Below are 25,143 nucleotides of genomic sequence, written 5' to 3' on the forward strand. Positions count from 1 at the left end.
GCTGAGGGTTACGTATAGCCAAAGTTCCAAACCATCTACCAAACCCTGTGCTCACATCCCAAATTGCTCCCAGAATTTTCCATGCACTCGTCTAAACCCCTGGTAAGCTATCACGTGATATAAACGTGCTGAAACCAGGAAAGCAATGGGTCTTGTGCTGGGATCTGTTTCCGAACTAGAATGATGACCATTTGCGGATTCAGGCTAAACGAAGAGAACATCGTTTCACAACGAGAAGGACGCGAACACAATAGACTTCTCAGAGGGGCCATAATCGGGATTTATAGGACATCGAGAATCTCAAGACTTTTCTTTTTTTCACGCACTTTTATTCTTTAATACTCTTCTGTCCAGTTTTTGCCAGCGCTTGCTTGCTGTTTTGCCGCAATGTCATCTAGCGAGGATTGTACAGGACTTGGGTCTCTCTCCGATCAAAACGGTCAAGGTAACAAGGGATCTGGTTCCCAAAATGAAGCTCAAAGATTACCGATATCCAAGCGAATTGCCTGCACTGTTTGCAGAAAGCGAAAGCTTCGATGTGACGGCAATCGTCCTTCCTGCAGCACCTGTCTTCGGTTTCATCACGATTGCGTCTATGAAGATGTTCGGCGAAAGTCTGGTCCAAAACGAGGGCATGTCAAGATGCTGGAAGAACGTCTAGGTATGGAGATTTTTTTTGACTTGCTTGCTATATAACCTCTAACTAAACTCCTCTAGCCCATGTTGAAAGTTTGCTGGATCGGCAGAATTCTGCCCTATCTTCTAGCTCAGCGAGCAATGTGGACGATTCATCTTCCTTTTCAGCCTCTTCGGCTTCTTCGACCTCCCCTTCAGATAATCCTCATTCGGCAAAAAAGCCGTTTCCAGAATCTAATGGCTCCAAACTCGACCGAGAAGCCCTCGAAAATCTGTACAATGTTCGCAGCTCACTAGCGATGAACTTCGTTCCTACGCAGTCGTCATCAGGTGTGACCGGCAGCCCCTTTCCTCCAAAACCTCAACCGTATGCTGCAATAAGTGCCTTAGATCCTTCAAAGATTTCAAAGACTTTCAAGACTAGTTATGCCGCTCCTCAATCGCTTCCTTACGAAACGACCGCCCATCCGCATTTACCAAATATGCGAGGCCTCGACAAGGCTGACGGTACGGTTCCCCCAGTTCCATTTCCCGCGGGTGCTACTCATAAAATATTTGACCTTATCTCGCTTGGAATGGAGGAACCATTGCCACCTCAAGAAGAAATGGATGAACTCACCTCTCTGTATTTCTCCATTATACATCCAAGTACGCCTATGATTCACAAAGCTCGATATTTGGCCGCCTGCCAATTTCCTCATCCAGCAGGTCCGCCTCTATATCTTCGATACGCTATATTGGCTATGGCTGCTGTATCTAGCGAGAAGTATTCCTCTCATGCTTCCGTATTTCATCAGCGAGCATATAACTATCTCCACAGCGTGTATTACCGGGGACAGGGCGAAACTATGGCGTCGGTGCCTTATGTTCAGGCATGGACTTTAATGGCGATGTATGAATACAAAACTATGGCTTTTCCTCGAGCTTGGAGTGCAGTAGGTCAAGCGACTAGAGCTTGCCTTATGTTACAGCTAAATTTGGTTGACTCGCCTACTGTCACTGTGAAGCAGTGTCTTCCGCCTCCAGCAGACTGGATTGAGGTAGAGGAGCGTCGGAGGACGTTCTGGTGTTCATATATGATTTCAATATATGCCAGTCTGGGAACGGGTTGGGCAGGAATCTTGGACGAATTGGATATTGTCACAGGACTATCTAGCTCGGAGGAAGCGTTTGAAACCGGCAATAAGGAAAGTCCGTTGATGATTGATGACTGTTTGGCTCCTAACAGTCGGAATAAATTCCCACAGTCACTATCTCCATTTGCAGCTAAAATATTGATAATTGTTATTATTGCTCGGATTCACAAACATCTCCATCGAGGCGAACGTGCAGCTGCGAAAAGTGCTCAGCAACCTCCTGAATTTTACGAGCGGTTTCACAGTCTTGATAATTTGATCCATCAAATTGTTCTTAAACTCCCTGATCGTCTAAAGCGATCGTTTGGAGCTATTTCGCCCGAAATCGCTCAACTGCATATGACCATACACGCCTCTGTCATTTGTCTACATCAGGCTACAGTATTGCGTTCATGGAACGACTCATCAAAAGTTAACGAGCTTGAATCAAGTAAGCAGCGGTGTATGCAGGCATCATCTGAGATGGCAGAAGTCATGCGTCAGTGTTCACATTTTGGAGCATCTATGTTTGACGCTTTCCAAGCATTCTGTTTATATATTTCTGCGCGGTGTTTCATTCAAGCATTGAGAATGGACCGCCAAGCGGCGGGTATGGCCACAAGAGCTCAGCTGGACTTTATGTTGACTGCACTTGACAATATAAAAGAGAGTCTTCCAGTATCGCAATGCTTCCTGTTACAGCTAGAAGTAGATATGTCTAATTTGCTCAGTAGCGAGGCGTCAGTCGATCAATGGGCAGAGACTGAACTGCAGGAGGCTTTCAATTATCTCGGATCTGCGATACCGGACAAACAGAAGAAACAGCCGGTAAATGATTCTACGAAAGCACGAGAATTGTCGTTTACGGTTGTTCCTTGTATTCCACAGCGCAATCTGAATTCGCTTTTTGAACCAGGTAGTACTGTGCCACGGTCTGTATCTTCAAATAATGCAATGGCTGTCGACGAGCCGGTGAATTCTGCTAATTCATCGAATGGACAGCAAGCCCGACAGACTGGCAATGCCGTTGCTGATTCTGATAGCCCACCGCCGCTGTTTATCAAGAGACTGCAGGATCTTCAGACTGAGCAGCGACGAATTGTTGCATTGCAGGAACAGCGTGCGATGGAGATTGCTCAGCAGAGCGTAGACCGGTATTTACGAGACAGCGAGAACCTGATGGCGAACGAGCGACGACATGTAGGCTCTGGGCAAAGTAAAGTTTCCGTTCATTCGGCGGTAAATGGAATGAATCAGATGGAAGATTTACTAGATGAAGCTATGAACATCGATTCAGATAACGGAGGCGCGTCAACAGCAACAGCAGTCGAGATTAGCATCGCTCAGCCGAATTCAACAACTGAGCAGGTCTCGTCTGCCGGCGCTGCGGAGACGAGAAGTAATGGATCGATGAACGGAGCAGTCAGGGGATCTGCTGGCTTAGAAGAAGGAAGAATTGCTGGTGAAGCAGTTTTGTTAACGCCTGGTTTAGCTGGAGGAGCGGAACTGTGGAGTCCGTCCGAGCTGATATTTGAGGAGTCTTTGGATAGCTTTTTGCAGGCATCAGGGTATGGTGGCGAGTAGCTCAGGGAATAATAGTTATCAAGGGTATACATCAGGAATGGGAATTATGAATTGATTTGAATTGGGCTTGATTACGGAAATATACGGGAATTTGGAGAAATTTAAAAGGAGTGAGGCAGAATCAGCATCAATAACAAACTAGGCTGAATGTACATCATAATGCGTAGAATTTCTACTTCAATTTTTTTGCTTTTGCTTGTGTCGTTGTGTTTATAGTGTATTTGAAGTAAATTAATTTTGTTCACATATTCTGTGTAGACGTTGTAATTAGGCTGCACGCAAAATCTGGTGGCACCGATCGGCGAATAATGCCACGGATGCCAAGAGTGCTTGCTTATGATACGACTATTTATAATCATCTATTGGAGTTTTGGCGGGAAACATGAGTTAAAGACGAGTTAGCGCAGATTACAATGTATGGACGAGCAGAAGCAGATAGTGATAGATCTCTATCAATGTGGGGCCGCCAGTCCGCACCAATGGACAGGTCTAATAAATTAACATGAGCTTTGGTCAGGAGGTGAGCGAGAGCAAAACTAGGCCTGATTGACTAACTGGCGATGGGGAGGGCGCGTCGGCGGAAGATGCCACGGAGCTCTCTGAACGCGCAGAGTACGGCAGCCCGTTGATGCAAGGGAGTAGCAGAGGTGAGTAGTCATTCAGTCTCTAAAAAAAGACAGTCTAATGGAATCGTCGAGGAGAAGACAAGCAGTGCTTACAGTGTACTCGTTTGCCTGGTTTGGATTCGCGACATTTAGACGGTCCTGGCCAGGCACAACCCGAGGCGCAACCAACATAACATTGTTTGTGCACTCGTCTTGCCGGCCAAGTGTCGGTGGCCGCGGCGAGAGAAATCTTAATTGTTAGTATCAACGTGCCGCTGCGGAGCGCGAGAAGATAAGAAAGAGACGAAGAGCTCGACCAGGTTCGAGCTTATGCTTAGCTGGGCAGAGCCCAAACCTTGCTGGTGCGCAGTAGCATTAACATTAATTGGCCGACTGGACGCTAGCAGTAACGACGCAGTGCGCGAAGGTTTCGGGAATTGAATAGAGTCTGCGGACAAAGACTCCCTTGTCTGTATGCGTTGCCCGGATGTCGGAAATGGGGAGCAGACATGGACGAGATTAATTCGAAGCAAGGCCAAGTTGTCAAAATCTGAAACTTGTTATCGAGACAAGACGACACGTCTGAGGTCCGCAGATGAGCCGAAACACGGCTCATTTTCACACAACTGTTGTTGGGCTCCAGAGAGTCCTTACGAAACGCTTTTCTTGGCTCTGTAAGCCGCCTACGTCCGCCAACTCAGCCAAATCAGCCAAATCAACTAAGATAGCCAGGCAAGTTAACGGGAACGAACAAAAATAAGGCTTTAGAAAACCTGCGAGTCATCGGAGAGCCACGCAGTATAAGCTGATTTCCGGCGATCGTATATGTGCCACGTTATCTGAACCAACCACCACAACTGTCCAGGTGGCGCGCCAACCGACTAATTCGACGGTGACGGCGGCGAGGGCGGCGAATTCCACCAGAACGAACTCTACGCAGACTTGGTGTCTTCCAGGGTCATCTGGGGAGCTCTTCCGCTGCTGTTCGTTCTGACTTGGACTACAATAATATCACGGTCATCCTGTAGAGAACGGAGCCCGACTTAGCGGATGCGTCGTCTGTCCGTGGTCTGACGCCCCTGCGATCAATCGCGCACTGATATCAATCGCAATCACACAAAGATAAGAGCAAGCAATGGCCTCTACTGGTAGTATGTTAGCTTTGCTCAGTGCGCACTCTGCCCCGCTCGGTGTCCCGCGACGGCACTTGTTAGCCGTGCTATAGAGCTGCTTGCTGCTATGTATGCGAGCTTCATGAGCTTGTCTTATCAGTCGCAAGAGCAGCCAAGATAATTAAAAACGTTAGTCGGGCTGTTGATCCAGCTGGTTGCCAGCGTCCTATCGTCTTTCGTCTATTGCTCGTTTTTGTTGCCTGCCAGTCGGCTTCTCCGTCCCAGAACGGGTAGACGATGCAAGCTGAAAATGTATGCGTGTTTCAAATCCTCGAAAGCAGCAGCACCACTGCTCAATAAAAAAATCGATATACAAATGAACATTTTCGATCACCAGATGTACGTGTAGCAGACCGTACGAAACAAAGACTTGTCAATAAAAAACACAAATCTGCCGTTCTAGCTGAATGCAGAAAATGGATGGACCGCCACCGTCCTGTTGCAGTATTCCGCTTTGCTGCAAATCCTCCCCCAAAACTCTTAGGTCCTCCTACTCTTTGCTCTCTTAAGCTCCCTTCCGGCTTTCGAAGCGCATCACGGCTTTCGAAGCGCATCACGGGAGCTCTAATCAATCAGTCAAAATACCGCCAGCCGTTGCCACTAGGGAGCCTATTTAAAGCCTGTTAGTATGTACACTCGCAGTCATCTCTAACTCTATTGGTGCCGGCTTTAGCATGGCACGATGCTTTTTTTTCTCCAGGTACTGTCTTGCTACCTTCTCCTTTCGACATCGGCTCCGCTGGTAATCCCTTTCTGTCTGCTGTCATCGGTCTGATCCGCAAGTGCATTTTTTGCCGGTCGATGATAAGTCCGCCACTAGCTTAATTCTGAATTTGCTGTTCTTCGTGAGCATGCACACGAATGTCTATATATACCTCTGATATCCTGTCATATATCCTCGCTTATTACTGATTCCATTATCTTTCCTGCTCTCCTGCTTCACCGTTCGGTCTCGTCTATTCTACTGTTATAGATTAGAAACAAACATGGAGGCTGCTAAGGAAGCCTATTATACCTCGGCCCACGAGGCCTTCCCGGTTGATTACGCTGAAGGCTACACCACTGATGTTTCCGCCTCGTCGAAGCAAGGCTTCTGGCACAGAGTCGACAATTTCATCAAGCTTGACACGGCCCGTGATGATGTTCGGTCGAACGAAGGTGAGTCACCGTGGTCGTTCACATGTTTTCCAGGTATATTCTAACGCCATCATAGATCTTGATCCTGTCATGCCTGATAAGCGTGACTGGGGATATCGCCATTACGCTCTGTTTTGGATTTCTGATCACTTATCTGTGTCTGGTTTCCGTTCTGCAGCATCAGTTATGGAAGTCGGTCTTTCATGGCGTCTTGCCTTGCTCTGTATTGCTATTGCAAACATCTTTCAGGGTGTTTTCATCACTATCAACGGTATCACAGGAGCTCAGTACAAAATTCCTTTTTCGATTCAGTCGCGTGCTGCATTTGGCTACTATCTGTCGTATCTCATGATTGCAATGCGATGTATTGTTGCAATTTTCTGGTATGGTATTCAGGCATATACTGGTGCTGAGTGTGTTCAGTCCATTCTATATGCTATTTTCCCCCAGTTCAGAAAAGTCCCGAACGGGCTTCCTGAGTCTGCCAATATCACCACCCAGTTCATGACTTCCTATGTTATCTACTACATTTTATGTCTTCCCCTCCACTATGTAGGAGTGCATCGTCTTAAATGGCTCTTCCTCCTCAAGTCGATTGCCACTCCTATTGCATGCTTTGCTATCATGGGATGGATGGTTCAGCAGACTGGTGCGGGCAACAATTCCCTCTTCAGCCAAGGCAACACTGTTCAGGGAGCTAAGCTTGGCTGGGCTTTCATGGGTGCTCTTTATTCGAACATTGGCTCGGGCGTTACCTTAATGGTTAACGCTCCAGACTACTCGCGTTATTGCGTTCGCCAACGTTCAACTTATGCTACCGCATGGGCTGTTCCCTTCACCTCTACCGTCATGACCATCATCGGTGTCATTACTGCAGGTGGTTCCAAGGTTCTTTACGGTACGATTCTGTGGGATCCCCTATTGATCGTCAACAAGTGGACTTCTCATGGAGGGCGTGCTGCAGCTTTTTTCATTGCTTTCTCATTCCTTTTGTCCCAGCTTGGTCTTAATATTGCCGCCAACTCGCTTGCTGCTGCTAATGACATGAACTGCATGTTCCCTCGATACATTAACATTCGGCGAGGTCAGTTCATTGCCTCCGTTCTAGGAGCTTGGGCTCTAACTCCGTGGAATATTCTTACATCTGCGCCCGCTTTCTTGAATTTCATGTCTGGATACACGGTTTGGCTTGGGCCTCTCTGCGGTATTCTGATTTCAGACTTCTTCTTCGTTCACAAGAAGAAGTACAATGTTTTTGAGCTTTACAACTTCAACGGCATGTACCGCTACTATTATGGTTTCAACTGGCGCGCTCTATTGGCATTTTTCATTGGCTGGGTTCCATTATTACCTGGTTTCCTACCAACTGTCTCCAATATTCCTGCTGCTGAAGGTATGATCCATCTATATCAGCTTGGTTTCTTCTACGGTTGCGGTTCTGCCTGTCTATCATACTGGGTTCTTTGTTACTTCTGGCCTGCTCGAGAGACGTACCTTGAGCATGGTGTCTATGTTGATGATTATTTGAATTATCATCCTAACTCAGAAGGAGGAAGTGGTAGCATTCTTGAGGAGGAGAATGGTGGCATTGCATCCTCACTCGAGAAGAAGTCGTTTTAGATTTTTGGATTGTATGTGATTTTTGTTTGTAATTTTGGATTTTCCATGACTCTACGTCTTTTAATTTCACCTGATTTATCTGTAGCTTCAGAGACGTATCGATATAATTAGTAATCATATAAACTCAATTCATTAAGCAGTACATCAAATGGAAGTCCTGAATTACGCTGAAAAGAACTTGCCGACAGTAGCATTAAGGAACTTGTTGTCGTCATCAGAGCCAGCACCGCCTCCGACAATATGTCCCCAGACAGACTCAATGATGTGAAGCTCGCCCTTCTTCAGAGCAGCAACTTCCTTGACAGATGCTTCCCAGCGGAAGTATTGGTCAGTACGGGAAGGCATAACGCAGACTTCCGCAGTGATCTTAGCAAGAGCGGCTGCGAGGTCACCGTCAGCAAAGGTAGCAATGTCGCCCTTTTGCCAAGTTACGGCCATCTGAACGAGATCACGGGCGTCCCAGGTCGTAAGACGCTGTTCCCAGTCGCTGAGGAGATATTCCTCCGAGGACTTAAAGCCCTTGATTTCCCATGCCTTAGTCTCAAACCACTCATAGGACAGAGCCCAGTTGGAGTAAACACGTCCGAATGCCTTAGTGCCAACGATGACGGGCTCAGTATAGGTATTGGCCTTGAAGTCGGATGAGGCCTGAACAGTCTGCTTGACACCTTCCAAGAAGTTCCAGTTGAAACCGGAGGTCTGGGCCGATGAAGCCATAGGTACGATTTTCTGGACCTTATCTGGGTACATGGACGCAAAGTAGTAGGCCTGCTGACCACCCATGGAGTAGCCCACATAGGCGAAAATTGAGTCATATCCAAGACTCTGGATAAGCTTGTACTGAGCATGGATATTATCCTCATACACGGTTTCGGGGAAGTTCGCTCCATCGTACGGCGCAGGTTGCGTAGAAGGCGAGCTGGACTCAGAGCCGCCGAGAAGACCAACAATGATGACAAAGTACTTCTTGGGCGAAATCGCGTCGTCGTCACCAATCATCTGATTATACGTGCCATTGATGCGGCCAGTGTAGCAGGTCGGAATAAGAACAACTGGGTTCTTGGGGTCTCCTAGTGTCTTGTACTTGAGGAAGATAGGCAAAGTAACTCCGCACTTGAGTGTAAGCTCAGTATTGAACGTCTCGAATTCGGCCATTGTTTTAGGATTGAGATTTTAGCAGACTCAGAAAAAATATATTATATTTTGCTTCGATATCGGGGATGCAATCGGGCAATTGACACACAATATCTTCTCTGGGGAAAACTGCTCAAGGGATGTCGTTGGCCTTTTATCGCCCCGACCGAGAGTCAGTCTGATTCCCTGTCTCGATCTGAGTCGTCCCGCTGGGTTTAGACTTTCTTCCTGTAAACTCAATTGGCTGTCGGCCAGGGAAATTACCTTTTTTGGCTGTAGTGTAAAACTTTATCGTCGGCCTTATCTCTAGTTCACTGTCAACATTGGTTATTGTTTACTTGTTAACCAGATCTGTTTGCATACGATTAGAAAAGACAATTTGTGAAGAAAGATTTTTGATATGGTACCTACTTACATACTTAGTGCTATTGATCACACCCTGTCACGGTCTGATGTCATATTTCTAAGGTTCAAAGTACCTTGAAGACAAAGAACATTCTACGAGAATATCTATCTTTTTTACTTCCGAGTCCGAGTGTTTCATCAATTATAGCAAAATTTCTACTTTCCATAAAATCACAGGCCTAAATATTCCAAAAAATGTATTAATTTCAGTTCGATCCTCAGGACATCTAATTACCCGTAATGGAATTCGAATCCCGGCTCGGGAGCTCTGGCCAGTTCTTGCGGCGGGCTCCTCGGTCCTACGTAACTATTTGGCCCCGTTCCATTTCTATGAAAGCACAACTATTTTGGCATTTGCTGCAAATATGCTTCGTATCCGATTTTTTCTAGCTTCTCTGCCTTCTTTTCTACAGTGTCCGCCAGATCCGCGTAGTATTTTTCGAGTTTGATCCGATATTCGGGAATAAACATCGACAAGTTGCGTACGGCTGAAAGGCCAGCATTGGTGGCATTGTCAATCGCAACAGTTTCTACCGGAATTCCACTCTAATGCTGGTTAGTTTGATTTTTTGCATATAATATCCATCTAATTAATATCACTTACTGGCATTTGAACAATGGAAAGGAGCGAGTCGACACCTCCAAGCTTGCTTCCTTTGACGGGAACTCCGATGACTGGGAGCGTTGTAAGAGCAGCAACCATACCAGGCAAATGAGCAGCCCCGCCAGCACCTGCAATGATCGTCTTAATTCCTCGCGATGCTGCCTCGGTAGCATATTTATACATGCGATCAGCTGTTCGATGCGCAGATACGATGGTCAGCTCAAACGGCACTCCAAATTGTTCTAGAATCCGCGCGCCAGCGGCCATCACCTTCAAATCCGAATCAGAGCCCATTATAATTCCAACAAGAGGCAACTTCTTTGCCTTGGCAAAATCTTCGTCGGTTTCTTCTGAAGGCTCGCCTTGTATCTGTCTCAATCGTGTCTCACACTCGTACATACTTCCTCCAACAATATTAACATGCCCCATTTTTCGTCCAGGACGAGTGGTTTTTCCGTAGAGATGAACTGTAGCGCCTTTGGCGGACAGTGCACGTTTACATATCTCAAGTTCACTGTCGGGCTTCTCTCCACCTAGTATGTTAAGCATTATCGCACTTGTGTATGGCGTCGATAGAGATAGTCCCTTTCTTGGAATCGGCAGTCCGCAAATAGCTCGAATGTGTGCTTCAAACTGCGATGTGGCGCAAGCATCAATAGTGTAGTGACCGCTATTATGGGGTCGAGGAGCAATCTCATTAAAAATAATTTCCCCGGACGGTAGAAGAAACATTTCGACTCCAAATATCCCTGCGCCTTCAAAAGTTGCCGTTGCTCGCTCAGCTAATAATCTCGCTTTTGACTGTATCGACTCCGATTCTCGTGCTGGTGCATAGACTATGTGGCAAATATTATCTTGCTGTACGGTTTCCACTGTCGGATAAGACGTTACGGTTCCGTCAATTTCCTTCAAAACCATCACAGCAAGCTCTTTGGTGAATGGGGCCCACTTCTCTGCATATAATGGACGGTCTTTAAGGGCTATAAGAGCTTCAGGAATGGAGTTTGGGCCTGAGACAACAAAGTTTCCGCGTCCATCATAAGCCTGCGTTCGTGATTTAAGCATGTAAGGATAGCCGAACTTATCACCAGCACCTTGCAGAGCAGTCTCAGTACTTTCTGGAATGTCCATACAATCAGCGGTAGAAATGCCATGAGCAATCAAATGCTCTTTCTGTAAATACTTGTCTTGAATCAATTTGATGGTTTTTGGAGATGGATGGATTTCCAGTCGTTTCGTGCCATCTTCTCCACCAACAAACAAATTCTCTTTCTCCAACTCTAGCAGAACATCTGCATTTACATGTTCAATCTCGATTGTAAGAATATCAACTTTGGCTGCCAGCTCTCTGACGGCTTTCGCATCAGCAAAAGATCCAATAACATGGTTCTTTGAGGTTCTAATCTGTGTTGCAGGACTCCCTTCGGCATCGAGAATCAAGGTCTTGATATCCAGTCGCGAGGCGGCCTCAACCAGCATGCGTCCCAGTTGACCACCACCTAGGATTCCAACCGTCCGCTTATCCATATGTTTCTTTCTTTCTTAAGTGTTTTTTTTGAATTAAGTACAGCTGGACGGCTAGTTTGATTAAGTGGTCGTAAGAAAGTTATTCCCAAATTTTTCTTTTCCTTCATTGTACCCAGTCATGAGAAACTCCCAAGCCACGCCTCTCTCGGCTGTTCGCCTTAGTTTAAATTTACTCGTGAAATAATACTTACTCTATCGGGAAAGTACAAACATAGTACCTACTTTACTTCTTTAATAACTAATATTCAAAAGCTAAACTATATGGGCTTTCCCCAGATAGAAAAAGATCGTCATGACGACAGAAAGAATACACGATATTAACCATATCTATGCATAAATCGTAATACAATCTCGTTCCTCTAACCGAGGACGACAGCGCCTCAACTACAAATATTTTTAGCATACTAGCATTTTAGCATTAGTACCATGAATTTGACCCAAGCTATATAATCCAAGTCATATTAATATATTGCATAAAAACCAAATCAAACAAAAAAGATAGCTTAGTTGCTCTTCTTTTCACCAACAGAGTCGTAGTCGGGTGACTCAATATAATCATGAGACTCTGACATTTCCTCAATGTCACGAGGAGCATCGTCACAATAGACAGGAGTTTCGAGCATAGTTTCCGTTGCAGGGAAAAAGAAGCAGAGCAACCAATAAATGAACATTGAGCTGAAAAATCCGTAGAAGTAACCAGAGTAGTACAAATGGAGCATGCCATCGACAACCTTGATGGAAGAATTCACCTTCGTGATGAATCCTGGCAAAAGAGGAACCCAGCCAACGAAAAAGGCAACAAATGACCGCCAGTTAATACCATATTTGTTGTATCTGTAAATACCGTCAGGCTTGTAAAGTTCCCATACATCATACTTGCGACGATGAACAAAGTAGAAATCAGAAACCATGATTCCACAAATAGGAGCAAGCCAGATAGTATAACCAGACATAAAGGACAAAAAGGTCGTCGCTGAGGTCAAAATGTTCCAGGGAGTGAACGCCCATGCACCAAGTAAGGATACAATAATCTGTCCACGTCGAATGTTAATGTATTTAGGGAACATACAATTCAGATCGTTTCCGGCTGAGATCGAGTTGGCAGACACGTTGGCAGCAGCTTGGGCGACGTAAAATCCAAGCGCACAGAAGAAAGCTGCAGCACGTCCTCCCTTTGAGGTCCAGTTGTCAACGAAGAGAAGAGGATCCCAAAGAATAGAGCCGTAGAGAATCTGAGAACCACCGGCACCGACAACACCAAAGAAGGATACCAAGACCGCGGTGAATGGCAAAGCAATAGCCATCCAGTAAGTGTTCGAAACTTTTGTCGTGTAACGAGTGAAATCAGGGGAGTTGATAGCCAAAGTAGCCCAGCCTCCAATGTTGGAGTAAAGACCTTGCATGAAAACCCAGCTGAAAGCAGAGCCATGGACAGTATCTCCTTGTGTCCACAAAGAATTATTACCGATACCGGCATTCTTGATGGTCCATCCCATCATGCCGAAACCGATGATAGGAAGCGTAATAGCTTTCAGGTTGAACATCCATCTAATCTTGGACATTGGGATAAAGTGAAGAGGAAGGACAGAGAGCCAGTAAATGAAGAAGCAAGTCATGAGCTGAGTGTCGATATTAGCACTTTCTGGGAGACTGTTCTTGACATTGCGGAATGAAGGCCAGATGGCGTAGATCATTGAGCGCACACACTCAGCACCGGTATAGACACTAGTACCGTACCAGAAGATTCCGACGACGCAACGCATAAGAATCATGAGGTAGGAAAAGTAGTAACCAAACGCAGCACGAGATTGAATGGAGAAGGGAATGCGATACTTTGCGCCGACGTAACCGTTAATAGTGACAATGACACCAATGATGATTTCACCAATAGCAACATTGATGAGAGCCGTCCGCCACGACATGCCAATCTGCATGAGCGAGGCGGCCTTACGCCAACCACTGGGAGAGAAATTGTCAGAGATCCAGTAAGTAACGTAGTCCATGCCTCGCCAAGTGCGATCCTCAGGTGGGATGGGGTCAAGATCTGGAGAAACGGAGGGTTAGTAGGACGATCAGGATAGAGATCAGAACGTCTGAAGGTAGCGACTCACCCTTGTTGGACCGACGGTCAGAGTCGTGGCCTTTGAGTTCGATCTTCTTGCCGAGACGGGAGAAAAATCCTCCCTGGCTGGAAGAGAGCTCGACAGCGGTAGTAGATACGGATTCTTTCGTCATTGCTAGCAATCAGGTACGGGAGCAGAAGGAGAGCTGAGAGCACGCGGACGACGAGCAGGATGAAAAGAACAAGCAGAGAGGACCTGACGGAGGGGCCTGTCAGAAGATATATATATTCGACGCCGAGAGCATTTGTAATAGGAGTCTATCGGAATTGCTGTGCTGGTGCCCGACAAAATGGCAAGTTCCAAGCATCGCGGGCAAATGCAGATATCGACAGAGTACCGAGAACAGAGAGAGTAAGAGTCGTAGTTGCAAATCTGGCACGACGGGTACGGGACCTTGGATAAAGTTTTGGCTCAAACGGTACGAGACTGAACGTTTAGCCAGAGAGTGGCGATGCCGAGCAACAGCAACTAGTTGGGTAGGAGACGTCGTTTGCAGAGGCACGCGCAAGAGAGCATAAATGGCTATGAATTAGCAATCAGCAAGACGATGCCCAGACATATGTTCAGATGATAGAGCCGGCAAGGGCAGAAACTAAGCGGGCGTAGAAAGACTGGGTCGGCCGGGATGGCATGAAGTTCTTTGCAGATTCTGGCGCGACTGCAGCGGCGACTGCAACTACGCAAGCAGATGCAGACCTCCATTACGCGAGAACTTCTTATCGATGCGCAGACAGAGTAATAATCGCAAAGACGTCCTCAGAACTTTCGTTTGTCTCGCGTCAGCGTTCTTATCAGAAACACAGACAATGCTCGCGCGCTCTTGCCAACTTTCTCGACGAGTCTCCCGTCCACGACTTGGCCCTAGTTGTGGGCAGTGGAGGATAGTTGCTGACCCAGTCGAGCCCATGCACAATGGGAGACCCAGACACAACGAAATTATACTTCATTGCTATTGTGCACTCTGAGCGGTCTCTTGACAGCTCCTCAGTCAGCCCTGTCGTAACCATCGTGAGTACGCTTGTAGAATCACAGTCATTCTCCCAGCGCACACATGCTGGCCTCGTCTTTAAACTTCCGTCGCCCTGTTTCGTCGACCCACCTGAACAGAAACTAAAGAGAAGAAGAGACTTTTCTGGGCAGTATCTTTGGTTCTGCTCTCCCACCTTCCCATCAGGGCCACTCCGCACACCTCGGCGACTGGCTGCCTCCGCAGCACTCTCGCAGTCCCTCGTTGTCCACATCAACAAGGCCCTCCACTCCACACGCCCTACTATACGCCCGCACGCCTCTTCTCCATTCTCATCGCATCTCCCTGCAAGCCAACACGGCGGAGGCGTCTGTCGCGAGAATAGTTGACGATCGGCAATTACGTTTCTAGGTGTAACATTTTCCTACGGGTCTGCATCCACTCATATCCATCATGCTGCCTCTGCGCGCTCTCTCTTCTGCTAAAATCTTGCTTCGCTGCCGCCTACGACCTTTATCGCTCTTATCGCCAGACTCTCGTCCGATCTGTGTTATCTTTCTCTCGCGCGGACCAGTTTCCTTGGGACCTTTATCAAATGCGAATGCGCAGCTGAAAAGTTGCGTGCGCTGATTGGGTCTTGTTCACGTCCTTTATCGTTCCGTCCTTGGCGGGGGTCCGCGGTCCCACTCCAGCTCAAGGCTATTTCCCACGGCCTTCTATTCCTTGTCGTTCGGTCTTCTCATCCGTTCTCGTGCTTACTTCCGTAGATAATCGCAATACCCGCAAGCTCCACGGTCAGCTTTTCTTCAATCGGCTTCAGACATGTTACTCTCATATTGAAGACAATCTCCACATTTCCCAGAGCCTCCCATCGCTTCCACAATCAGAACAATAGGACGGAGGCGTGCTATGGCATAGTGCAAGCTGGCCATCATGTTAGGGTTAATCAAGCCACAGTCTCCCAAATCTGTAGTTCGGGTTAGTGTCTCAGCTTCCGCAGCCAGCCTCTAAGGTCAGACAGATCTCCCAATCCGAATCCAGTAAGTCTCTTGATATTTTTGAATATTCTGAGCTCATTTACTATCTTTGCTGCAGATGTTAATAATGATTTCGCCATCCGACAGTTCTAATTATTATCTACTAGATACATGTGAAGTTAAATATTGTTATTCAAGCTCTTATTTGTTAGCATATTCTTCAGATCTCTGCCCGTCGTCTAGTCTGCCTCAGTTTCACTCCAGCTCTCGCCAATGCTCTGCATTTAGACTCTCTGACCTCTCGGCTGCCCTCTATCGGTTTTTGACCACACCTAGTAAATGTTCATATGCAATTTTAAATTTCACTTTTATCCCATATCCTGCGTACTAAATCACCATTTAACAGCCCCAGCTACCGCACATATAACACCATTTTTACAAACTCAAAGATATCCACCTCCACTCTCCTCCTCCCCTTCCTAAAAATCCACCTTCCTCATCGTAAGTTCATAGACGGGAAGCTCTGCGGTCCGTAGAAACCATAAACATAAACTCCTTGGACATCCAAATTCTGCTCTGGATAAGAACTGAAGAACTTGATGCAAACGTACTTGGCCGTCAGTGGCGACTCAAACGTTATCGTACACAGTGACTTGTTATCCGGGATCTTAAACTTGGCGACCGGTCTAAATGACTCCCCCGTCGGGGGCCGCGTGCCTTCAACGACTCGGCCGTCGCCTTCCGCCCTTAATATCCTCAGATTTTCGGTGTTTATTATCCTGGGCTCCTCCGTATGGCGCAAATGGCTGACTCGGCCATTGATTCCATGCCTATCTCGAAACCGACTCCGAGAGTTCGAAGCCCGGTAGTCAGAAAGTAATTGCAACGAAGTTCCTTCTCCTATTTCAGTTTCTAAAGAAGTTCCGTCCACGAAAGAAGTCGTCGAGCTCATCCCTTCTTCTAAAGGTCCTGATGGGCTATACCATGCTTCTCTACGTACACTCCCTGCATCTGTAGCAGTCGAGTCCCACATTCGCATTAAGGTCTCTGTGTTTCTCAGCCGTATATCTCTAGTCGAGTCGTAATCCACCAAACTTGATATTCCTTCGCTCAGTGGAAGACTGTCGATTATCTTTTCTTGAGCCTCGCTCTGCGGAATCAACTGGTCCTTATCCATTGACACATAAATGAGCCCTCGTCGAACTGGACAAGTATATCCTGTTGTCGGAGCCTCTATTCTGATTGAATGAACACTAAATGCCTGACCCGAATTGTGCCTCAAAATCATATTACATTTGGACTTTTGAGCACAGTATACAGCGGTATTTCGTACCAACACACTAAAACCAGTTAGCACATTAATTCTCATCAAAACCAGTTCCATACTTTTGAGGCAAATAGTTATCGCCATGCCATCCACCGTCGCAGAATATCAATTTCATTTGTAGTTGAGTCGGAATTTCATTCCACAGTTCGTCTGGCACTCCATCTTCTCTTCTTCGTCGTTTGGTGGTTGAGGGTTCGCGATACGTACTTTCCCGTCGACGAATTGTATTTACCCTTCGTAAATGACTTCCAGGGAGTGGAAATCGTAATAATGATACAAAATTTCCATTTATTCCGGATGTATCTCTTGCATGTCTATCGTCTGACCCATTTCGCTCATACATATAATCTTGATGTTCACTTTGGGCAGCTTCTGATGATTCAGATAATGCTCTATCATCATTCATGCCAAATGTCGAAGAGCCAATCGCTGAAGCTGCATTCTCAGTTCCTGGCGATCTGCTCCCAATTGAAAGAGAACCTCCATAACTGGGACTGCTATTCTCCTGAGTAGAGAGATTCCGCATATTCATTCGCTCTCTAATCCTTTGAATATAAGGCAAGGGACCTGACGGTAATCCTGAGCGTATTCGCCTAGATGCTGCCATTGTGCGAGTTCTTATCACTTTAGTAAATTACAAATCACATGTAGTCTGACATCATAACCTACCTAAACAGCAAAGGTAGCTGACTATTAGCAGCTGTGTTCCGCATCTGCGCGACGTCGGAAGAGACAGATTGCTGCTCTGGAATATCTACCTCATCGTGACGATACTGGGGTGAATCAAAAGACTCTATATAGTCTCTCGACGAAGACGAAGATGGAATCCGCACACTTGGAGTCCACGAAGTCGTCGAGAGCGCAGAAGAGTCCTGCTGCTCTAATTCATGCCCTTGCTCTGGCTCTTGCTGCATATGAGGATCATTTATAGACTCGTTCCCTGCTTCCATTTATAAATTTGAGTCTAGAAACTCATTCAACCAATTCTGATCCGTTTATTCGTCATCAAAATTGGATACACTTGTGAACCAGTTTAAGTCTCTTATAGTCGACAATCTGTGATCAGAAGCCCTTGATGGTGGTCACGTGTTGTAGAATTTGGAGTTGGTGATCCCGTCGCGTGTATCGAGCGAACGTGTCGTGATAAGTGTACAGTAATTGGATTGGACGACAATGACGGAAGAGAAGCAGATCAGTGCAGGTTTGTTAGACTGATTAAACTTTGGCTCTATGCTGGCTATACTAATGAGTTTGCAGATGAAATCGCTTTGTACGACCGCCAAATCCGGCTATGGGGCGTAGCGGCCCAAACAAGGTAGCTCATCTAGATATGTTGTTTTGATTATCATGGGCTCAAATTAATTTCTTCTAGAATGAGCTTAGCTAGAGTTTTATTAATTGAGGTTGGTGCACTAGCCAATGAAATTGCGAAGAACCTTGTTCTTGCTGGAATAGGCTCGCTCACTGTGCTCGATGATTCGGTTGTCTCTGAACTTGATTTAGGTGCGCAGTTCTTTATCGAACAGTCTGATGTTGGCTCAAATGTCCGTTGACCCTGCTATCTATATTGCATCTTGGAGCAATTTGTTATTGACTAATTGACTTAGCGAGCCGAAGCTGCGTTACCGAGAATACAAAAATTGAATCCGCGAGTAAGCGTCAAAGCTGATTCGTCGGGATACAGAGAGAAAACCAAAGAATATTATGCACAATTCGACATCGTCATAGCTACTGAGCTGTCTCTTGATAATTTTATCAGTATCAATAACATATGTCGAGAATTGAAACTTCCTTTTTATGCAGGGGGTCTAGTAGGCCTATACGGATTTATCTTCTTAGATCTTATTTCTCACACATATACGATGTAGGTTTGACTATTTCTAAGCTTAGTTGATAATTTCCGTCTAACTGTGATAGCGAACGAGAAAAATCTAATATCACCCCGAAAATTGGTCCCGAAACAGCGACTCGCAGCTTAGTTAGTGTAGCATACAGCAAGACCGACTCGAAACAATCTATGGAAACAGTCACGAAGAATGAATCATACAAACCACTATCTGAATCCATAAATTCAAAAGCGCTTTCATCATTACGTCCCCGGCAACAGCTTAGAGTATCTCCGGTTCTACCTGCCTTGAAGGCTATGTGGCAGTTTGAGAAATTGTCGGGTGCCTTTAAGTCTATTTCCCCTGAGGAACTAGTCACATTCACCACATTAGTTCAAAATTGCACTCGGGATTTGGGCTTACCGATCGGAATACTATCCGATGCCTTTTTATCTTCATATTCTCGATCTATAGGCGCAGAATTGTCCCCTGTTGCTGCTATTTTGGGCGGTATATTGGCTCAAGACGTCTTAAATCTCCTTAGTCAAAAGGAACAACCTATTCAAAATTGGGTAATTTTCGATGGAGATTCATCTACGGCTGCCATCTACTGTCTGCAGTAGATTCCTTTCCTTGTCAGACTTAGTTTGATCTTAAATTTAGGATTGTTTTTATATAGGACTAAAAGTTTATCATTTCACATCATGTACGTATATAGAGCGAGCAGAAAAGGAGGGGAAGTCAAAACTTGACCAATTCAACTAAAAGTAAGATAAAAAATCATTTGTCATTTTCGTTCAATAACTATCCACAAAGGGGTATATGTAAAAAGAGAGGAATTTAAAAATATTTTCGTCAACGTAAAAAAGTAAAAAAAGTTAAGGTAATATGTAGTTGGATGGAATACATCAAGTTTAATTATAATTAACAGCCGATGAGGATAATTGCACAATTCTCTTCAGTGTAGGAACTTGGAGATCTAAATAATTTTAGAGTTAGTAGTGTAACAGAAAGGAAATTAATTCTCACGAAATGTAACTTACAGGACGGCATGTAAGTCTGCAAGTTGGTAAGCTCTCGAGGACTTCCAATGTCGAAAGGACCACTATTATCCAAAGGTACAGAATCCAAGAACAATGACTCGTTCCGCACATCCGCAGCTCTCTTGGCAAGTTCATGCTTGATTTCTGGTTTAATCGGCTCCTCATAATCTGCCACATGATATTCTCGTATGAGCTTGTTAATCTGAGTAGGATTCAACATCCAGCAAATATCAAAGATGATGTCGATATCGTGTTTCGAGCTCTTCTTCAATTGCAAAAGTTTGGTAGCTTGCATAAGATGCTCTAACTTCAGAGTGCCATCAGCGATCTCGTTGGCCTTGCACCATTCTTCAATTCGAGTTATGTTGTAACTGATTTGAAGCCCACGCTTCCACGATAAATAGTTTCTTCGTCCGATCAAATCATTGAACGATGCCACTCCAACAAGTTTCAGAAGCTCTGTAATAGCATGTTGAATAAAATGAGGCTCTAGATAATACAATTTCATAGTGTTGGAAACTCGGCTCAAGAAATCGATCAAATCGTCCATTTTGTATGATGGCGAATTGTTGCCCAGAACTTTACTCAAAAATCGGTTGTTCTCGCTTATGATAAACCCTGGCAACGACTGAGATTCAATAACAGCAGGCACTATCATCTTGAACAACACAGCCTTAAGTCGAGTCACTATGGCATGATAAATATTGAATTCAAGATTCTCCATGTCGCTTTTGACCAGAGCAATCAATCTCTCATAATCTTTGTACTCCACCTCACCAATTTCACTATTCTGATTATCTAAGATATTCATTTCTGCGATGCATACAAAGGAATACATCTCATGAACGTTAGATAGCCAAAATGATCCCGGGCCAAGAATATCTATTCCTTCGTATCCGACAACTTTCTCCTGAATGTTGTGCATCATACGTCCCAGCAATGACTCGCTCTCTTTAACAAATCCTAATCGCCACATCTCTGTTGTCAGAAGATTAAACATATGCGCTGGGAAAAGGATCTCATTCTCGTTCACAGGATTATGGCTACTTGGAACAGGAATCATAAGAGTAGTAATAAGCCCCTTTGTAGCCTCATCAAGAACAACATTTGTCTTTTCGAAAATGTCTTCCATCTCATGGTCATAATCACCGTTAGGGTGATATTCCCCATTCTCTTCGCCAAATGCCGAAAAGTATCCTGGAGAGCTTGCAATCATCGAAGTCGGTCGGGGCTTGAAATCATTAGGTGTGCCCAACAAGCTACTATCCTTAAATGAGCTGTCGGCAGTTAGACTATGGCGCTTGAGAGCTCTTGCAGGCTTAGCGGTCTGCATCGAAAGTATGTTGATTGAAGATCCATTAGCACCATCTGTTGCCGAGAAGACACTAGCGGCGGCAGCACCTGCGGCCAGTAAGCGCTCAACTTCATTCTTCAACTCTTCGATCTCTCGAGTCAAGCTCATCTCAGCCTCCTCCTTCTGTTTCTGAGAATCTTCCAGTGCTTGCTCAAGTTCTCCGACTCGCAGCGAAAGCGACTGTCGCAAAGTCTCGACTTCATCGTTCTTATTCTTCAGTACGCTGCTATGCTGCTCTGACAATTCGTTCATCTGAACCTCTAAAGCTTGAGCGCGCTTAAGATATTCACTTGCGCTGTCGGCTTGAGTCTCCAGCTCAAACGTGCGTTCTTGAATTGCATCATGTCGAGCCTGCCAAGAGGTTAACTGACTCTCCATAGAATCAATCTGGAACATTAGTTTTTTGTTTTCTTCTGTCCGGGTTGCAAGTGTTTGAGTAAGTTCAACGACTTTGTTTTCAAGTCGGTACGAAACTTCTTTGAAGTGGTTAACAGATGTTGCCTCCTGCTTAAGTGTTTTGAGCTCTCGGCCTGCCATTTTCCGTCTGAAGAGACTTTGGACGACGACGATATCATGGAGATTTCGCTGATACTGCTTACGGGCGAGATAGCCACGAAAGGAACGCTGGACGGCTGTGGCGGCAGCCGTCTGAGTTATATGAAGCAGACTGTTTCTAGTCAAATATCCTCTTATAGCAGCTTGTGCAAGAACAAGATTGCTTCTGATCTCGAGGAACTGCGTGCGATCAGAGTGCATACGCCACACTGACTGAATTTTGGTCGCCGCAGTATTGAGCCGGATCTTTTCCATCCGATCTCGTGCAAGGAATCCGCGAATAGCAGCCTGAGCTTTAATGATAGACTGTCTAGTACGCAGATAATTCTCTCGGTAATAAAATCGTCTTAAATTCTTTTGAATCAAAGTTGCACATTCATTTAGCCGGTTGGCACGGAGATTTTCCATGTGAGCAAGCATGCCAGCTCTGAAAAAGATCTTAGTTAGGCCGAGCTGATATTTATCTGGCAAAGTAATAGATTTGGCCAAAATTATATCAGATATCTCCCTGACATCCTTTTTATACAAGTTCTCAGAGTTGATTAACATATAATATCGGTCAACGAACTCTTCAAAAGTTGATCGAGTTGGGAAGCCTTCGCAGCTTATACGGATAGTTTCAAGCACACCGCAAGCTCGCAATTGGCCTAGCACCATAGGTCCATCAAATTTCCATGCCTCCTTCGCCTCATTCGGCTTGATACATCTGATATAGTGAACATTTGTCGAATTAATGGTATCCATAAGCTCAATTAAGGAGGTCTTGAAAATGCCACCTAGAGTTGGTTTCCGGTTTGTCATTGCACCTCCACGCTTCATAGGACCAGGCTTGCCGTTGGCGACAGCTGCCGGGGCTGCAGCATTATTTGCTTTTGCAGCATCGATTGATGTTGTCAGAACCGTTTTCAAAAACTCATTGCTTGACGTCATCAAAAGATCGAGCTGTTCATCAGGAACAGTGTCCCTATTCTTTTCAATAAAGCCTTCAGACTCGTAAGTAACATCCATAGCGTAGTGATGTACGGTAAAAGCAGTTTTCCCAAATCGAGGCTTTTTGAAATATGTCTTAAACTTATCTGTATCAAAGTTGGTATAGAGCTTTTGGATCCAAGAATCATCAGAGCCTGCTGGCAATCGAGACTCTTCGTCAAGAAGAGACAAAATTCCTATACGAGCCTCAATAAGATCAATGCAAGGTTGATTATCAGAAAACTCTATGAATGTCCATTCTATCTTCTCCTTAACATATTCATCTTGTTCAAGTTTGAACACATGTTGATTGAACTCTTGTTGCAATTTCTCGTTCGCATAATTGATACAAAACTGCTCAAACGAATTACGTTGAAAGTGCTCAAAACCATAGATATCCAAAACACCAATGAACGATTTCGCCGATTCAGTGACCTCGGGCGAAGCCAGACTCTTGTTTGTGGCACTGACAAGCCAATCAAAAAGTGCCGAGTAAACATACTTAGAAACCGAGTCTCTAATAACGACAGCTTGCTTGAAATTAACGTTCGTAACAATCTTTTCGCTGCGAGTGATAAGCTGACGCTTAGTTGTCCACTTTGCAAAAGTGAATGGATCAATTCCTAAAAGTTTCGCAACCAAGACAAGGGAAGGCTCATCCGATGGCAAGTTTGAATCCGTTCTGCCGGCATTAATTTGAATGTTACCGATATGCAATAGAGCTGAGAGAATCTCAAAAATACTGTGCTGAGTAATATCATCAATACCAATGGTAGATAAAGCCTGTTTAGTGGCTGAAAACTCCTCAGCATCGTTAACGTGGGGAATGATAGGATCACCACCTTGTCTAAGATATTGAAATTCTTCTACTGGTAGTAGACTGAATGCTTCACGTTCTTCATCGGAGGCACCTGCGCATAGCTGATAAAAGATATGATAGTTTCGCTCATTAGGAGGCTGGAAAACAAGACGAGAGCGTTCGAGTAGGTAAGTTCGAATCTTGGCACCGATGATATCAGGAGCCGAATCGAAAAGAATTTCTATGTATTTGCCGAAACGAGAAGAATTATCATTTCTAGTAGTTTTAGCATTACCAAAAGCTTCCATGATAGGATTAGTAGCCAGAATTTGTTCTTCTGTTTTACTGAGAGAGGCTGATTTCGAGCGCTCATGCGGTCTATCAGCTTCTTCGACTGTTGCAAAGTATCTCATAATATACTTAGCGCTGACAGTTTTTCCAGCACCAGATTCACCGGATACAACAATTGTCTGGTTTTGTCCGTCACGTAACATACATCTTGATAGAGTCAGAAAAACCAAAATAGGAAAAAACAAATGATGCAATAGTATACCTATAAGCATCTTCAGCTATAGCAAACAGATGGGGTTCAAGCTCGCCTCTGTTCTTGCCTGAATACATCTGAACGATGTCAGAAGAGTAGAGGTTGTCCACGCGCTGAAAAGGATTGGTAGCAATCAAAACTATACCAGAATAGGTATAGATACTGAGTTGCTGGTATCGCAACTTAATAGCGTAAAGGACTAAGTAACATTCAGATCACTGTTTCGGAAATCGGAGGGATGGCGGTAAAATCACACGTACCAGCAGGCTCATTGAGATATGATAGGTTTGTAAGATCTTCACTAGCTTCCAAGATGGGTGGATTAGCTAGAGGAGGAAGTTTGGTGCTGTTTTCGTCTTCAAAATCTTTAATTGCGCAAATGACAGTATTGATCTATTTTTCGGTGATGAGTAAAATGAAATCGAGGGTTCAGCACAAATCACAGGTTGACTTACATTGCCATTCTCGAGAGCGATCTCTAATGTGACTTTGTCACCATCGATGGACTTCGATTTGATTTCGGCAGCAACCCAACCTTCGGAGTCGTCCGGCTGCCAGCACCGTCTAATTAAAAAAGATCAGTCCGAGAAATAGGGAGAACAATTGCGAACAGGGAATAAAGGGACAGAACGACGTGGACGCCGAATCACAAGTATGACCGGTTACTCCTTACGCACAAAAGCCAAACAAAAAAGACAAAAATAATGTATACGTACGTTCCTACTTCAAAACGGGAAGCCATAATATTAGGAAATCGGAAAGCAGAGACGGGGATCCGTTAAGATATGGTAATTCTCGATTTGTCGCGATAGACGCGATACAGTGGATAAAGGGGCGGCTGAAGCGTAGGACGACCAGACAAAGAGAACCCAAGCAAGACGAGAATTAAATCAGTCCAATATCCAAAGAGCCGTCGTAAGCAGCAGCAATAACCAATCTGCGTATACTAGCAAATAAGCAAGAGAATTGATACAAGCTGAACGTGGACGGACACGACGCGTTGGTTTACTGTTGTCGTGAGAGTCGTTTATTATGATTCCTAGCAAATATTATTTATTGCTACCGGCACGGGAAACGGTAGACGTCTTCTATTTAGGGTCGCAGATCACCATACCTATTC

The 25,143-nt window shown here is 45.2% G+C and overlaps 8 protein-coding genes across 8 annotated transcripts; 3 read left to right on the forward strand and 5 right to left on the reverse strand.

Annotated features, from left to right (window-relative positions):
- Nucleotides 1-173: 173 nt before the first annotated feature.
- On the forward strand, nucleotides 174-3,577 carry V1516DRAFT_645005 (uncharacterized protein). Its single transcript, XM_066920160.1, has 2 exons — nucleotides 174-661; nucleotides 718-3,577. The coding sequence occupies exons 1-2, from the start codon at nucleotides 388-390 to the stop codon at nucleotides 3,333-3,335; spliced, it is 2,892 nt and encodes a 963-aa protein (XP_066779785.1). The 5' UTR covers nucleotides 174-387; the 3' UTR covers nucleotides 3,336-3,577.
- Nucleotides 3,578-5,882: 2,305 nt separating this feature from the next.
- On the forward strand, nucleotides 5,883-7,950 carry V1516DRAFT_34754 (permease for cytosine/purines, uracil, thiamine, allantoin-domain-containing protein). Its single transcript, XM_066918935.1, has 2 exons — nucleotides 5,883-6,270; nucleotides 6,326-7,950. The coding sequence occupies exons 1-2, from the start codon at nucleotides 6,099-6,101 to the stop codon at nucleotides 7,867-7,869; spliced, it is 1,716 nt and encodes a 571-aa protein (XP_066779786.1). The 5' UTR covers nucleotides 5,883-6,098; the 3' UTR covers nucleotides 7,870-7,950.
- Nucleotides 7,951-7,955: 5 nt separating this feature from the next.
- On the reverse strand, nucleotides 7,956-9,139 carry V1516DRAFT_668078 (Alpha/Beta hydrolase protein). The gene has a single exon (XM_066920946.1). It carries the CDS (start codon nucleotides 9,022-9,024, stop codon nucleotides 8,032-8,034), a length of 993 nt encoding a protein of 330 aa, XP_066779787.1. The 5' UTR covers nucleotides 9,025-9,139; the 3' UTR covers nucleotides 7,956-8,031.
- A 611-nt stretch (nucleotides 9,140-9,750) lies between these two features.
- V1516DRAFT_619015 (uncharacterized protein) lies at nucleotides 9,751-11,539 on the reverse strand (the record flags this gene model as incomplete). The annotated part of the gene is made up of 2 exons (XM_066919433.1): nucleotides 9,751-9,954; nucleotides 10,013-11,539. 2 exons carry the CDS (start codon nucleotides 11,537-11,539, stop codon nucleotides 9,751-9,753), a joined length of 1,731 nt encoding a protein of 576 aa, XP_066779788.1.
- A 114-nt stretch (nucleotides 11,540-11,653) lies between these two features.
- On the reverse strand, nucleotides 11,654-14,113 carry V1516DRAFT_39151 (permease for cytosine/purines, uracil, thiamine, allantoin-domain-containing protein). Its single transcript, XM_066918982.1, has 2 exons — nucleotides 13,651-14,113; nucleotides 11,654-13,583 (listed from the first exon to the last, which is right to left on the reverse strand). Exons 1-2 carry the CDS (start codon nucleotides 13,772-13,774, stop codon nucleotides 12,043-12,045), a joined length of 1,665 nt encoding a protein of 554 aa, XP_066779789.1. The 5' UTR covers nucleotides 13,775-14,113; the 3' UTR covers nucleotides 11,654-12,042.
- Nucleotides 14,114-15,737: 1,624 nt separating this feature from the next.
- V1516DRAFT_668087 (uncharacterized protein) lies at nucleotides 15,738-17,957 on the reverse strand. The gene is made up of 3 exons (XM_066920947.1): nucleotides 17,603-17,957; nucleotides 16,993-17,550; nucleotides 15,738-16,946 (listed from the first exon to the last, which is right to left on the reverse strand). Exons 1-3 carry the CDS (start codon nucleotides 17,881-17,883, stop codon nucleotides 16,103-16,105), a joined length of 1,683 nt encoding a protein of 560 aa, XP_066779790.1. The 5' UTR covers nucleotides 17,884-17,957; the 3' UTR covers nucleotides 15,738-16,102.
- A 103-nt stretch (nucleotides 17,958-18,060) lies between these two features.
- V1516DRAFT_668090 (uncharacterized protein) lies at nucleotides 18,061-19,619 on the forward strand. The gene is made up of 5 exons (XM_066920948.1): nucleotides 18,061-18,134; nucleotides 18,191-18,248; nucleotides 18,306-18,477; nucleotides 18,541-18,797; nucleotides 18,851-19,619. Exons 1-5 carry the CDS (start codon nucleotides 18,107-18,109, stop codon nucleotides 19,380-19,382), a joined length of 1,047 nt encoding a protein of 348 aa, XP_066779791.1. The 5' UTR covers nucleotides 18,061-18,106; the 3' UTR covers nucleotides 19,383-19,619.
- V1516DRAFT_668098 (P-loop containing nucleoside triphosphate hydrolase protein) lies at nucleotides 19,438-25,026 on the reverse strand (the record flags this gene model as incomplete). Its single annotated transcript, XM_066920949.1, has 6 exons — nucleotides 24,740-25,026; nucleotides 24,479-24,587; nucleotides 24,284-24,416; nucleotides 24,033-24,222; nucleotides 19,803-23,977; nucleotides 19,438-19,738 (listed from the first exon to the last, which is right to left on the reverse strand). Coding segments are annotated over exons 1-6 (4,694 nt in total), but the record flags the coding sequence as incomplete, so codon positions are not given.
- Nucleotides 25,027-25,143: the final 117 nt, after the last annotated feature.

This window comes from Lipomyces oligophaga (genome assembly GCF_038497815.1).
Source record: "Lipomyces oligophaga strain CBS 7107 unplaced genomic scaffold V1516scaffold_1, whole genome shotgun sequence".
Lineage (NCBI taxonomy): Eukaryota > Fungi > Ascomycota > Lipomycetes > Lipomycetales > Lipomycetaceae > Lipomyces > [Lipomyces] oligophaga.